The 14812-nt window shown below is 42.0% G+C and overlaps 1 protein-coding gene across 2 annotated transcripts in view; it reads left to right on the top strand.

Moving 5' to 3' along the window:
- The first annotated feature begins 218 nt into the window (after positions 1–218).
- SAMD3 (sterile alpha motif domain containing 3) overlaps positions 219–14812 on the top strand; it is a 44016-nt gene continuing 29422 nt past the window's right edge. The window contains exons 1-4 of one of the 2 annotated variants that reach the window (XM_008691111.2): positions 219–318; positions 590–689; positions 1367–1556; positions 4426–4533. In XM_008691111.2, the coding sequence (XP_008689333.2) occupies positions 244–318; positions 590–689; positions 1367–1556; positions 4426–4533 (473 nt within the window). In that variant the 5' untranslated portion in view covers positions 219–243. Of the gene's footprint in view, positions 329–589; positions 690–1366; positions 1557–4425; positions 4534–14812 lie in introns of both variants that reach the window. The other variant, XM_008691110.2, reaches the window with a different exon arrangement.

Here is a 14812-nt window from a genome sequence, read left to right as displayed (position 1 = left end):
TGGCTCCCACTTTCTCCTCTTGTTAAACCAAAGTAATCAGAAGCCTGACAAGCTCTTTCCGAGCTGGGAGCCACAAGGGGTTAAACAGTCTTGGTTTACTAAGTATCTCTGTCAGGCTTTTATCTGATCCTTCCTCCCTTCCTCCCCTGCCCACCCCTTTTGTAAATGTCAACCACTTCCTGATGAGCCTAGTAGTGGTGAATTTCACACCTTTCTTTTCTTTGTGAAGAGACCTGGGTGTTAATGGTACAGGATTGGGTACCATTGTACGGCTTTGGCTGTCTGTTAGTAAAGCTGAGGGATGCCTGTGGGAAAAAAGTAGGAGCAGGTGAAGAAATTCAAGAAATGAGACTAGGAAATAGGTTCAAACCAGCCTCGTTTTTAAAAAGAGTATTTGTTTTATTAGCAACTTTTAGATGTGTATTCGGGAAAGAGTAATCTTAAAGAAGCTTTGTATTGAGAGTCTCAAAGAGTCTGGCAAAGGGAGGAGCTGAGATTAGAGAGCTGATTGGAAAAAAAAAATAAAAATAAAAGTACAACAATCAGAGAGAAAAACTGAAGAATCCTTCTCTGACCTTTTATTCTACAGGTGTATTCACAGGACACAGCCATGGAAACTTGGTCAGTTGATGAGGTCTGCAGTTGGTTGGTGGAGAAAAACTTAGGAGAGCTAGTTCATAGGTTTCAAGGTGAGTTGCTTACACTTTGAAAAAATATGAATGGAGCAGCCTAGATATGGAGTGGCCTCTGTTACCGATAATTGATTACTCTTGCTGCCTAATGCATGCGAATGTGGATGCGGAGTTGGGGGAACTTCCTTTCTTTACTGACTGTGGCAAAGTTTGCATCTGACCTCACATCCAGAGGAGGATGTAATATTCGAAAAAGAACTGAAATAAAGCAAAGTAGTCAGAGCTAGTCAAAATACATCTCGGCTCTTTGCATTTGATACTGCTTTTGTCCTTAAAGAATGCAGCATGAGTTCTGTTCAGTGCTGGATTTGCAAGTATTGCATATTGCCTGGGAGTTACTATTAAGGACGATTTTCTGAGAAACCTTTTTTTGTTATAAAGATAACGCCTCTTACAGAGCATCGGGAGGGGGGAGGCCTTGCGGGGAAGCAAAAAGTTTCATTGTGACTCCATGTTCTGATACTTTGCTAGGAGCAGAGCCCCGTTGGGAGTGATGGGAATTAGGGTTCTCTCTTTGTCAAAAAAAGAGAGAATTGTATAACTTCAGAGGACAAGTTTAGATGATCCTTTCAACACCAGAAATGACTTTTCCTGTTCAGAATATTGTGTGTGCGGTGCTTTACCAGGCAAGCATGTAGAGCCTTTTTTTTTTTTTTTCTTTTTTCTTTTCCCAGAGGAAGAAGTAAGTGGGGCCGCTCTTCTAGCTCTTAATGATCGGATGGTTCAGCAACTGGTAAAGAAAATTGGGCACCAGGCTGTTCTGATGGATTTAATTAAAAAATATAAGCAGAAGAGTCCAAGACTGGAGTCCCTTGGAAGCCCTAGAGAAACAGCCCCTCTCGCTCAGGGAGGAGCAGCCCTGGAGTAAGTGTGTTCCTGAATGGCCTTAGTTTTGATGCGGTGCTTTCCTGATGATGCTATAACATGACATGGGGGGGGAGGCTCTTTGAAAACTGTGACCGTTTGCAGCAAAGTGTGTACAGTATTTCTAATACCTGCATTAAGGGCACTCTTGCAAAGTTTTATGAATCAGGATACATCTTCTTCTTTTTTTTTTTTTTTAATGCACTGCTTTTTAAACACTGACTCCAATCGTTAGGGAAGCCTCTGAACTGGGATTTACCACATAGAAAGCTCTGGAGTAAGTGGTTCGAGTGTACATAGAACACAGGTGCAAATGGACTCCTGCAGCTTCGGTCTTTTTAAAATCAGGTTTTAGGAAAGGCATCTTTCGCCGCTTCTTTGCTTTCCCCCAAAACGGTTCATTTATTTATGTATTTATTTATTTGCCAAGAATTTCTTATAGTAACTAGTTTATATTCTCCTTTAGAGGCTTTTGCAGTATAATTTGCTAAAGACTCTTGCCACAGTGAGTTTTCTAATTTCTCAGGGGTGTTCTTAGAATACTGAATGCTATGATCACATCCCACAAAAATTATGTAGAAAAATCTGTGGTGCCTTTGAGGTTGAGGGATGGTTTTGTTTGTTTTCTTATCACCGACTTCAGCAATGGAAAGGAGCGATTGCAGGAATTACAAAATTAAAATGTTCGCTTCACAAATCTATACCTCAGGATCATTTCAAGCATTCTGACTTGTTTTTTTTCCCATACTTGAGACGTTTTGCTATGTTTCTAGGGTTAAATAATTGCTGCAGACCAATTACTCATTAGTTTTTAAAGTAAGATTATGATGTTTGATGAAATTCATTCTATGTCTTAGTTTTTCAGATTAAACCTATAATAATATATATTGCTGTCTTGCTCTTTGAGAAGCAATGGAATTTTAGAGAGACTTGGCCTAAGGAATTTCATTTCTAGAATATTTGGATATTTGGAACATGGAGGGGGACAGGTGGTCTTGAAGGAGTGGTCCGTGGTTGGCCAGGAGATGCTACTGTCTTACTTCTTTGAAGGATTTCTTCTAAACATTGTTTTGACATGTCCATGTAAAATCACACTCTTCAGTATGTGACTTTTGATGAAGTTCCCGTTGCGTGCTTTTACTCCTTTCCAGCAAAGGGTGGGTGTGAACCTCAAATAGCATTCAAAGTAATTTCCCAGCATTCTTGGATGAGTTGGACTTCTGAGTTGGAAGTTCCCTTCAGTTGACTGGAATCTTGATATTGCCTTGGGCACGGCTTAGAAGGAAACAGACAGCCTTGTTTCCACTGCAGATCAGTTTACAGTGTTCTCCAGTAAATGAGAGCTAGCTGGACTGCCAGGAAATCTGGGCTTCATTCCTGGTTCTACCACTGCCTTGGATTGATTATGGTAAATGTTGACGTTCCTGTTGCTTCATCTGTAGGTTGCGAAAAGTAATACAGTACCTAACTTCATGTTAATTCACACTGAAGTTGGTTGTATCATAATCTTTGAGAAAATCTTTCCTCCTTCAAAGTAGTCTCATGTTAAATATTAAACTTCGCTACCCTGGTGAAGAAAGCCATTTTCAAGTGTAGCCAAGACTTAGAATTTTGGTAGTTCAGGGATTTATGAGTGGGGGCTTTTCACTCTACCCAGTGAGTAGCTTATTCACTTTAAGAATTAGTTAAATTAATCTGGTACAAAGGCACAGCTGCAGGTGGGGTTATGGGTTATACTTGGCTTAAGTGCTTATTGGCTGTATTTGCTTATTGTCAAATATATTGTCATGTGACAAATATATTTTCACATGGGAAAATGATAATGGAAAGAGGCATGAGAATATGCTATTTAATTAGACCCTTTCAGGAAGTGCTGACTAAAGATAGGAAACTGGGTGTGGTAGCAAGAACCCTGAAGCTAGGTATCAAAACACTTGATTCAAACCTCTGTTCTGATGATAGCTACTCATCTAACCTTGGAGATTTGCTTGGCTTTTTTTTAGTTGCAACTGCAAAATGAAGTCGGTAGACTACATGATGCTTAAGACTCCTTCTCAAGAGTCGATAATGGCATTCTAGATCAGAGATTGCAGATGGGTTTCAACTTGAGTGCAGGTTTCTTTTAATGGCTAATGGTTGCCTAGGATGTTATTTTGAAAAGTATTTGTAGGCCACATCTGGACAGGATATTTGGCATTCGATTGGGACTTCAGCAAATCACAGGGCTATGTAATAGGTAGGAGTATTTGCAGTTGCTTTTTGGTGGTTGTTCTTGCTGGAGCTCGTAAAGAAATCCCAGGCCAGAAAGTCAGAAGACTGAGGTCAACTCCTGGCATTGCTACTAGGAGCCTGAGGTTGTGAGCAACTTGCTTTTCCTTCTGGGCTCCAGTTGCACTAGTTGTGAAGTGAGGGAGTTAGTGGACTGTGGTTCTACAGGTATTAGACTCCACAGATAATAAAAGTCCCCCCAGAATGGCAGGAGTGGAGAAGGATCTGATAAAGAGTTAATGACTATGCTTTTTGGCAGATTAGAGATATTAACCAATAAAGATACATTCTATTATCACCGTCATCTCAAAGAGGAAAGGATGGCCATAACACCATTTATAATACAACTGATGGGTGCAAACAGCATTGTGAACAGGCATCCGTCTACCTCCTGGCCTATATGAACCACTGTGTGAGATGACTCCAACGTATCCTCTTTTTTTTCAGTTCCCTTAGTTGTAACCTGAACGTGGAGATGGAAGGTGGACACTGATTATGGTGTCACTATGGGCTGTCTTCTACCCTCAGAGCTGCCATGAAAGTCAACAGTTGTGGCTCCTGTTGAATAGCTCCTAACCCAACTCTTCTTTCTTGGTGACAGAGATGAACAGTCCCCTAGTCCAGCCAACTGTGGGAAGCAGACGCCATCTTTCTATGCAGCGGAAACCCTTAATAATGGACGGATTGACCAAAGAGTACTGAAACAGAGGTGGGGTTGCTAACTTCTAAACATCTTAAAGCCAAATGATAATATTTTGTCTTCATTTTTTTAATGAGATTTCATGTGTTTAAATGCATTTCTAAAGTGGGAACCTTTTGTTTTCCTTGAAGGGAATCTTTTATCAAGTGATGACGAGATTTGGTAAAAGATGAAGATTAAAACTTGTGATCTTTAAATTGGACAAGTGAAGTTTTGGGATGATATTGGGCATCTTTCAAGTACATGTTAAGGGGAAAGAGGATTTCTCTGTTATAAACTGTCAGGGGTGATTGGCAGTAGCCACAAAAATGGCATTTATTCAGTGAATAGTGTCCCAGAGAGTCTGCCTTTTGTGGAGTTTTTGCTTTTGTTTTGTGTTTTGTAGTTGTGGTTGTTTTAACTTGACTGTTCCAGATGGAGACCCTGCTTTGGTCAACATTTCCTTGTATTTCTACACTAGAATTTACATGGTATAGTATTTCCATATATGGGCTACATTGGAACAAAGAGAAACTATAAACCTGGAGAAGTAGACCCAGGAATAGGAAAGTCAGACAAAGTCCTGAGGGCAGTTGTAGGTAAGGTGTAGTACAGAGTCATGGTGGCCTACACGGCATTTCCCGGTCATCCGGCCTGTGTGGTTCACGCATCAGTCATGATGCTTATGGTTTTCCGTCATCCACCATCAAACGCTTTCTTTAAATGTACTGTCATTGAAGGGAGACGTCAACTGTCCTAGGAGAATCATCAGGCAATAGTCAAGCCAGGGTGGGGCCCTTTATAGTTTTCATAAAACTTTCACATTACCATCTCATTTAGTCCACAGCAGTCCTGCAAGGTGGGCAGTATTCTCTCTGTTTGGTAAATGAGTGAAACTGAGATTTAGAGAATCCAAGAGGCTTCTGGTGAGTTTTCCCGAATATGCCGCTCTCACTTCAGGCTTCATCTACTGCCATCAGGGCAGGATCCCAGGGGACTAAGGGCAGTAGGCTCAGGGCCCAGCAACCCCTCAAAGTCAGGAAAAAGCTGCACTTTTGATCAGAAGCTCTTGCAAAATAGGCTTCGGATCTGGGCTGTCCTCTCTGTCCTCTTTCCTTCTTCACCATCTTCAACCTTGCACCCCTGCACCCCTGGGCATAAAGGCTCCAGCTCCTGAGGATCTCTCGGTGTTAGACCCCATTTTCCTCGATACTGTTGCCTTCTGTTTGGGGAGGTGAACAAGAGGGTGGAAGGCAATGACCAAGGTGAGACTTAGTCCTGATCGTCTTCCTGGTCTGAACTACGGTTCAGGAGATGTAAATCCATGTTAATGATGGCTTCATTCCCCTGCTTTCTGCTCATGGGTGTCTGTTGATTTCAAATGTTTTCCTTTGATGTGCTCTGGATGTATGGAATAAGCCAGGAGTTCTCAACTATTCCTTCCATCAGCTTCAGCTTCCAGAAGTAACCAGTCCCTTCTATATCTGTTCCGATGTGAGTAGAGAGAGGAAGAGCGATGATAAGTCCCCATGGCCCGACCCTAGAACCACTGTGAATCAGTATCCAAATCTGCACAGTGAGAATAATAACGATGATACTTTCTTCATGGTGCTTTTGTGGGGACCATTATCTAAAAATGGACAATGCTTGCAGAGTGCTGAGCACAGTGGAAGCCCGTGGAAAGCGTTCAGCGCACTGCAGTCACCGCTCCAGGAGCACTATTCCAGGTAGTCATCCCACTTTCTGTGGACTTTTCTCTCCCTACTTGCTGCAGGGGAGATGAGGCTGCTGCCTTCAATGAGTTCTAGAGGTCTTTTCTCTTTTCTAAGCCTTCTTCTTCTTCTTCTTTTTTTTTTTAAGAGCGAGAGTACGAGTGGGGTGGGGGGGGTAGGTAGGGGCAGAGGGAGAGGGAGAATCTTAAGTAGACTCCACGCTGAACGTGGAGCCTGATGCAGGGCTCGATCGCCCTATGTCGAGATCATGACCTGAGCCAAAATCAAGAGTCAGACACTTCACTGACTGAGCCATCCAGGTGCCCCTCTCTTTTCTAAGCCTTCGGATGATATTTCATCCTCATAATGGTTCTGTGATACCTGCAGGGAAGGATTATTATTGCCATTTTTTTCACGTGGCTGGTTAAAGGAACACCTCTGGGCCTCGTGGTGTATCTCATTCTTCATAGCGCTTGGCACGGGGGAGAAAAAAATGGAGCTGGTTGGAAAAGGAGAGAAATAGGAGGGTTTGGAAACCAGAGTGACACAATGCAGGTGTCTTTGGTGATAAGTGACACATGCTCTTGACTGAGTTGCTTAAATGCCCTTCCTTGATGGAAGGATTATGAGGACCCATCTTCAACATGCGCTGGTGACCCTTTGGAAAGAGATTTTTTTTTTTTTTTTGCAATGGCATCCCTTGGTCTTCATTTACTCTATTTGCTTCCCTTTTAGTGCTTAATAAGGCATAAAATCAAATAAAGAGGTAGAGGTTTCCTAAATGTTACTTAGAAACACTTCACTTAAACTTTAAGTATATGTGTGCAGATGTTTTGCTTCTCCCTTTGGGCATAATTATAAATTAGTCATGGTTTCATGCATATTTAAAAATTATCTTAATGATTTTTGTCGTTGGTCTACATTTCCTTGGAAATGCAGCATGATCTTACCCGTCTGCCTGTGCTCAGGAAGGCAAACGTCAGCTGGTCCCCACTTGATGTCTTGTTCGCAGGCACGAACACATACGCAGCTCAGATAAGGGGCGCGGTAGTCATCTGCGCATCTTATCCAGCGCATAATAGAGGGAGGCTCAGTGAAGTGCACCAAAGACCGTAGGGGTGGTGACAGTGGAGCAAGGATCCCTCCGTGGGAAATGCAGGGGTCCACCATCTCCCACCACAAGGTATCTAGAATAGCTATACCTAAAGGACCTGAGCTTTGGAAGTGCTGCATTGTAACCCTAGTCCTTAACCGGAGATTTCCCAGAGTCCACAAACACAGTAAATGCTATGAGTCCTACAGTGAGAACACCCATGGAACTTTGCTGGACCCAAAGTTCTTTCTCCCGGGTAACATCTATTAACATTACAAAACACACCTCGGGAAATACTGACTTAAAGATTTCTTTTCTTTTCTTTCTTTCTTTCTTTTTTTTTTTTTTTTTTTGACTTAAAGATTTCTTACCTAAACCAGGATGAACTCATTTGTTTCACATGTAAATATTTACTGAATGCTGATTCTGAGCCAGGCCCTGGTGTCAGCACTGAGGATAGAGTAGCAAACGAAGCCGACCGAACTTCCTACCCCCACGTTCTAATGGGGGAGAAAAATAGCAAATAAATGTGACGTTCCATTATGATAGATTTAAGTGCTATGAAGATCACTAATGCAAAGAAAAGAGGAAGGGGGATAGAGAGTGAACAGCGCCCGTGTGTGTGTGTGTGTGTGTGTGTGTGTGTGTGTGAGCGTTCAGGGGGGTTCTATTTCAGATGGCATTTTCAGGGAAGTCTTTTGACTTGGACTAGGTGATGCTTAAGCACAGACCCAGATGAAGTGAGGACTACTGGCTCACTAAGCTAGGACGGAAATTTCCTTCGGGGGAGGATAGCCGTGGGCCCAGCCAAACAGGAACCGCAGAATCAGGGGAAATTGGGCTGAGAAAACTTGATAAATAATTCTCTGACTCTTGCGCATTCCCATTAAATCTAATATAAAGTCTTTAAAGATCTAAAGTAAGCTTGAATTCTAATCTGTTTTCCCCCTTTGTGTTCAGTGCAAAAGTTACTGAATACATCCCATGAGCTAGGTGTGATTTAGACTGTGGGGGAGGGGAGTGGGGGTATTTTAGTCCTCACGCAGGGGACCTCTGAGTCTCGGAGACAAGACAGGTATGTCAGCTGACAACTGCCATGTGGGAAAGAGATGTAGAAGCAGAAAGGCGCAGGGCACACACATAGCACAGAAGAGAAAGAACTAAGACTTTCAAGGAACCGAGTATAGAGAAAGCCTCTGGGGAGATACTTCACAAAAGCTAGGGATTTTCAAAGATGATTAGAAATTCAGCTAATGGAAAACAGGGCAGGAAAGGAAAAGGACATTCACAGCCAAGCAAACAGCATGTGCTAGAAGTTTCTGGATTTTTGTATGTCCGTCAATACCAAGAGGAATTGAGCAATGGGAAGACATAAAATATTTATTTATTTTAGGCTTCGCTTTGTGATCAGTCGGAGACGCAAAGGCTGCTGGGTCTTGAATCTCATACTGGCAGCCAAAGACAGGGAGAATTTGAGAGGAGTCTGTCTGTCTGTGCTACAGCACATGCCTGATGCCATCCACATCTCTACCCCCTGTTTATGTCTGATTATGTGTTCACACATGCACTTCAGGGACTAAATTCCTCTGGAAGCCCGACAGTTTAAATGGCAGATGTGAAAGCCCGCAGCTATAAAACATAAATTAAAAGCAAACATCAAAATGCTGAGAATGTGGAGCAAACATTTTCTGAATTAGTGGTGGGGACCATCAGTTCCAGCAACAGAAGAGCATTTCTTTCACGGTCCAGGCGCGTCTTGCAGGGACGTTGTTCCCTGTTTTCAGAGGTCCCACCTCACCTTGTTCATTGGCATGTATCTCTTTCCTGAGCTTTTCCAGACTTCTTGTTCGCCTTGTTTTCTTAGCAGTGGAAAGTCTTGCTGAGCTAAAGTAAAGCAGGCAATTACCAGAGCACTGTCATGTAACACAGAGCGACACTTCTGTGTGACTTGTAGTCTGGTAAAGTGTGATCACTATTTTGAAGAGACATATTATAACATCCTTTTCTTTTCTAGGTTAAGATGACAGTGAATTCTTTACACAAATGTCTAAGCCTTGGGTAGGTTCCTTTCTCTTCTTCTACATCCCCAAAACATCTCAGCCATTAGGTGTTGCTGTGGTCACATGCCATTCAGCTTCAGAGTTGATCACGGGGAGCTGGGCACGCCAATCTGTAACATTGTCAGTGTATAAAGTCTGTGAGCTTGGGTGTGGAGAAGAATAAAATGAAAACGAGATCTCAGAAGAAAGTGGCTGGTGGGACACAATCTTTCAGTTCGGTCCCTGGAGAGCATAGTATTTGCCATCACTTTCCCTTCCAATGGCGGGAAGACTACCCCTGGTGGTATTTCAGATATGAAGACCAAGTGCTGTAGCCAGAATGGACATTCCTCACAGAATAGTGCCCCATTTGTCCCGTGCTCTTCTTCCTGGAGAACCAGAAAGCCATGCCATTTTATAAAATTAAAGAAAAACATCGCCGTTCCTGAAGATAGCGAATGATCTCTAAGCAGGTGCCCTTGGAGAAAGGTGCCATTTGGGTTCTGACGTTTAAAAAAGCAGGGATGATTCATGAAACGACTGTGGCTCCAAGTCAACCAGGATTCAGATGAGTGTGATGCGAACTCTGCCCCCTGTTCTGTAGAGAAGCCTCATGGGACGCTGCTGAGACTGGGTGAGAAACAGAAAAACTCCTCTGGGAGGCTTTTTTGGGGGAGGAGGAGGTGTATTTGACCATTTGGTAATTCTCCACAGCCACAGTCTAATTCTTATATACGTTTTGTGTCTACGGAGGACTTTGCTCCAATCCCAGATCTGCATCTCTAGGATTTGAGTCCCACGGGATTTCGTATCTCAAACGTAAGGACTTATGGGGCCCTTCTTTTTGCTGGCACATTGGCTTGATGCCTTGCTAGTCAATGGTTCCTTTGAGACAGGTGGGCGATTTTTAAGGTAACAGGACTCTCCTTTTGGAAACATGTCCATTTTATGTGTGAAAACACATGTGTATGGAACAGAAGACCATCTTTATCTGTCATAGAATATTACATTGAATATTCTCTATCTCTCAAATGTTCCTAAATCTTTTACAACATTTTTGTTACAAACTGTTCCACTCAACGATTCACAGGAAATCAAAGTAGATAAGGAGCCAAGACTTAGCTGAGTACCCATGGCGCCAACACAGGACTAGGCCATGTTGGGGGGGGGTGCAGACAAGGAAGTCCACCTGAAAGCCAGAAGAGTGGAGGAGAGGCTACCTGAAGAGAGGGCTTAAGATGAGCCTAGAAGAACAAGGGGAAACTTCAGGCTTTCTGGGTGAGAGAAGCAACTGCTGATACATGTGTAGTGTGTTCTGGAGATACAGAAGTCTTGATTTTTGGCTGGATCTGAGAATTCACATTGGATAATAGTTGGTGATAAGACAGCACAGAATTGGACCATATTATGAATGGTTCTAATTATTATGATGATGAATTCAAATTTGGGATGTTCAGAAGTTATACACCATGAATTTTATTTTTGTTCACAGAATCTAAAAACCTTATCACCTGCTTTATTTGTGGAGATGTACAAAGGGAGAATGAGAAAATTTCCTTGAACAGAAGAGTCACCTAACTTAGAAGCAACAGTTTTGGACTCAAGATGTTTTAATTCGTAAAGAAACACCGAAGCTTTCTGGTCTAGAGGTTCAAGAGTTTATATTCTCCCTAAAGCAAGAGTATCTGCTTTCAGGGGGATAAAATAGCTGCCAATACTCAGTAGCTCTAAATGGGGTTTTATTGCAGGGAACAATTCCAGGTTTTTCCTTCCAAACATACATTTTTACATTCAAATCTGTTAATAAATCATAGTTATTTTCCTCTTCTTGGAGAGTTCCAGGAACCCAAAGGGCTGATAATTCAAGGATGGGCCTGGCTCAGACCTTCCCTTAGAAATAGGCAATGGTAACTCTATTCTCAGGGAGACCAGATCCTGAAAATGCTATTGTTCAAAGAGATGAACATAGTACACTGGGTCACTGACGGCCTGTCTACCGTATTCAATGCTAGGGACAGAAGAATCCTGAATCACCCATGTCACTCAATGTATGGGTTACACTGTAAGGAAACAGGAAGAGTATCATGCCTACAACAATTGGGAAAAGGGTGAAGTTTGCATGATGAATCACAAAAGGCAAAACATCTAGTATGGGCAGGTGTTGAAGATGAAGTTTCAGCTTTCCCATACGCTTGGTCTTTAAACTATGGGACTTTCAGATTTGCAGCAAAATTTTCACATTGGCTTCTGTCTAATCCCAACAATCTTTGAGTACCTGAGGTATTTTTAATTCTTTTACAGACAGGGAATAGTTTCAAGAAATGCTGGATTCTTGGGTATTTGGATTGCACAATGATACATGAGGTCCAGTTATCAGATCACATAAGCCCAGAGACAGCTGACCTTCTCTATAGACTTCAGTCTCTATGACAGTTGTCAGTCACAGACAGACAACCAGTGAGTGGTCCTTCAGAATAAACTGCTTCAAAAGACAAGAGTTGAAGTGATAGTCCAAGGATTCATCAAATTAGGGCAAAATTTGTTATATAATTAGGACAAATGTAGGAGGCCAGCAGTAGCCTTCTCTCCATGTGATATGCTGCTTTTCCAGCTCTGTTTTGTGTTTGAGTACCTTGTTTGTCTTCTCTCTGGAGATAGTTTTCTTATGAATATTCCTCCTGGGCATCCATTTTTATTATGATGACAGGGCAACTGGGTGCTAGGAAGAGCTTCTCCATAGGAACCTGGGAGCCTGGCAAGCTACAGAGAGATGTTACTTTTGAATAGCACCGCTGACAGCTTTCTTAACGGGTCCGGACCTCAGATGGTCAGTTGGCATAGTCTGCTATGGTCATTCAATTAGACCGGGAGCCATGGGCCTAGAACCTGAGTTGCTTCTTTCTCTTGGGCATGGTTACTATGTCAAGTAAGACTGGTGTAGTATACTGGGTCCCGGGCTATGTCTTGGGTCAAGGAGTAACCTGGAAGCCATTGACCAGTTCCAGCTGGCTGCTCCCCTGACCTGATGATATCAGTGTTTATGTAAAATTAGATAGAAGATCAAGGGGAGGAGGTTTTATGGCTATCTATGGGGATAAAATATGACGACACGGAATTTAAAAAATGAACCATTACTGTATTGAGAAGACAATCTCTTTTCTCCTTATTTTTTGGATTGGATTATTTCTATTGCTCTGCCTTCAAGCTCACTGACTCTTCTCTATATAATGTCAATTCTACTGTTAAATCCTATTTAGTACATTTTTTTAATTTCAAATTTTGTGATGTCCTATTATTTTAATCACACTAGCATATTTTCCTTTAAGTCACTGAACATTGTTATACAGCTGTTTTAAAGTCCTCATAGACATCTGGGTCATCTCAGCATCACACTCTATTAATTGTTTTCATTCTTGAGAAAGGGTCACACTTTTCTGGGATTTTTGTTTATGTTACATAATTTTGGATTGTATCTTAGACATTGTGAATGTCACAGTGTGGAAACTCTTGATTCTGTACTATTTACCAGAAGAGTGTTGATTATTGGTTAGTTTGTTTTAGCAAAACAACAAAATTGGTTGGAATTGAACTGAAAACTGTCTTGGAGATCAGCTCAAATCCAAGTTTAGTTCTCTTATTCTTAGTTGGGCTATGCACATGTGTGGTTCTAGACCAGCCAAAGATTTGGACAGTTTATACATCAATTTTGTAGTTCCCTCTTATTAGCCATCTCCTTTCGAGGATTCTCTTCCTCTTTCCGGAGAGAAGTTTGCCCAAACTCTGCCCGCTAATTTGGTAGTCCAGAAAGACTGCAGGTTTTCTCCTCGGGTTTTCAGCAGCACTCCGAGGCCTGCCTTCAGGCCAAACGTCATAAAAAGGAAACTCGTTCCATGTCTTCCCTTTTCTTCCCAGTGTAGATTCTCTTCAGAATCTGCCTGCTTTTTTTCTACTTTCTGGTGTTTTTGGATAATTTTGTTTGATTGCTTGTTTTTGTATCTCGTCAATGCTAATAGTTATTATTCAGGGAGTGGTTTGTCCAGTGTGAGCTAATTAGGCCGTTCGAGAAGCAGAACTCTGCTAGTCAACTATCAAAGTAGTCCGCATTGAGTTATGAATGCCTGGATAAATGAACAATGGAGAGAAGTAGGCAAATGCAAGAGATAAGATATAGAGAAATGTTCATGATGCCCAGATGTAAAGAATTAAGAACACTGAAGTGTTAAGTCTGAGTTGCTAAGAGAAAGAAACACAATGATAGACACACGGAAATTGGAATGGTATCTTAGCTCAGCTGCCATAATAAAATAGACCGGTGGTTTAAACAACAAAAATTTATTTCTTACATTCTGGAGGCCAGGAAGTCCAAGATCAAGGTGCCAGCCAATTTGGTTTCTGGTGAGAGCTTTTTTCCTGGCTTACAAATGGCCAATACAATGGAGAAAGAGAAAGTGCTCTCTGATGCCTCTTCTTATAAGGATGCAGGTCCTATATATCAGGGGCTTATTTTACCTTAATTATTTTTATAAAGGTCCTATCTCCTACTACAGCCCCATTGGGGATTGCGGCTCCAACACAGGAACGTTGGTGGGGGAGACACAAGTCAGTCTATTGCAAATGGAAAACTGGCTCTGAAATGAAAAGATTATAAATTATTTTAGACATGTTGAGTATGAAATGAATAATGTACAAATTGTTGGAGATGGAGGATGAGGCATGGAAAAGAGACGATTATTGATGATTTATAATCCTTTAACAGGTAGCTCAGAGCTGAGGCCATGGGGGATGGATGAGCTGCATGAGGGAGAAAGCATAGATCTGAGGATTAAGAAGGCAAAGACCAAGCCATGTGCAAACTCTCACAGAAGATAAAGATGAATAAGTCAGCAAATAGAACAAATGAGTTCTTGGAGAGATAGAGGGGAGGCAAGTAAAACAGCGTGTAGGAAAATGAGAAAGAAAAGAGGGCTGTGCGAAAGTGGTCAATTGTGCTACATGTGGTCAGAAAGGTCTTGAAAAAGGCCAGTGTTAAAAGGCCCCAGATCTGTAAATCAGGAAATCATTATTGACTTTTGAGGAGGTGGTCTTAGAAAGTGATTGGGAAGAGATTAATGTGCAAGAGATTAAGGAAAGGCAGGATGGGAGTGACATGAGGGACATATTTGGAGCGTAGATGGTGAGTTGGTTTACCAGGCTAGCGAATGCAGTGAGGAGCCACTGAAATGTTTATAATATTGTTGAGACCAAATTGAATTCAGCCATGTGCAGATAACCACTCCTTTCAGCTGACCACGGTCATCCTTTCAGCAACCATTGTGCACTAACTCTACTAAAGCAAAATCATCTATGCTGGAGATAAAAGAAATAGTCTCTGCTCCCGTGTTAACACATATGCTCTTCTGCTCACTGCAAAGGCTCAGCCTTGGTCTTCTGTGCATTGAAATCTTTCCTCAGAAAGCTGGAGCTTA

Source organism: Ursus maritimus, unplaced genomic scaffold (assembly GCF_017311325.1).
Source record: "Ursus maritimus isolate PB19 unplaced genomic scaffold, ASM1731132v1 scaffold_13, whole genome shotgun sequence".
Taxonomy (NCBI): domain Eukaryota; kingdom Metazoa; phylum Chordata; class Mammalia; order Carnivora; family Ursidae; genus Ursus; species Ursus maritimus.
The sequence above is the reverse complement of the archived record's forward strand: the minus strand, read 5'-3'. Positions and strand labels throughout refer to the sequence as shown.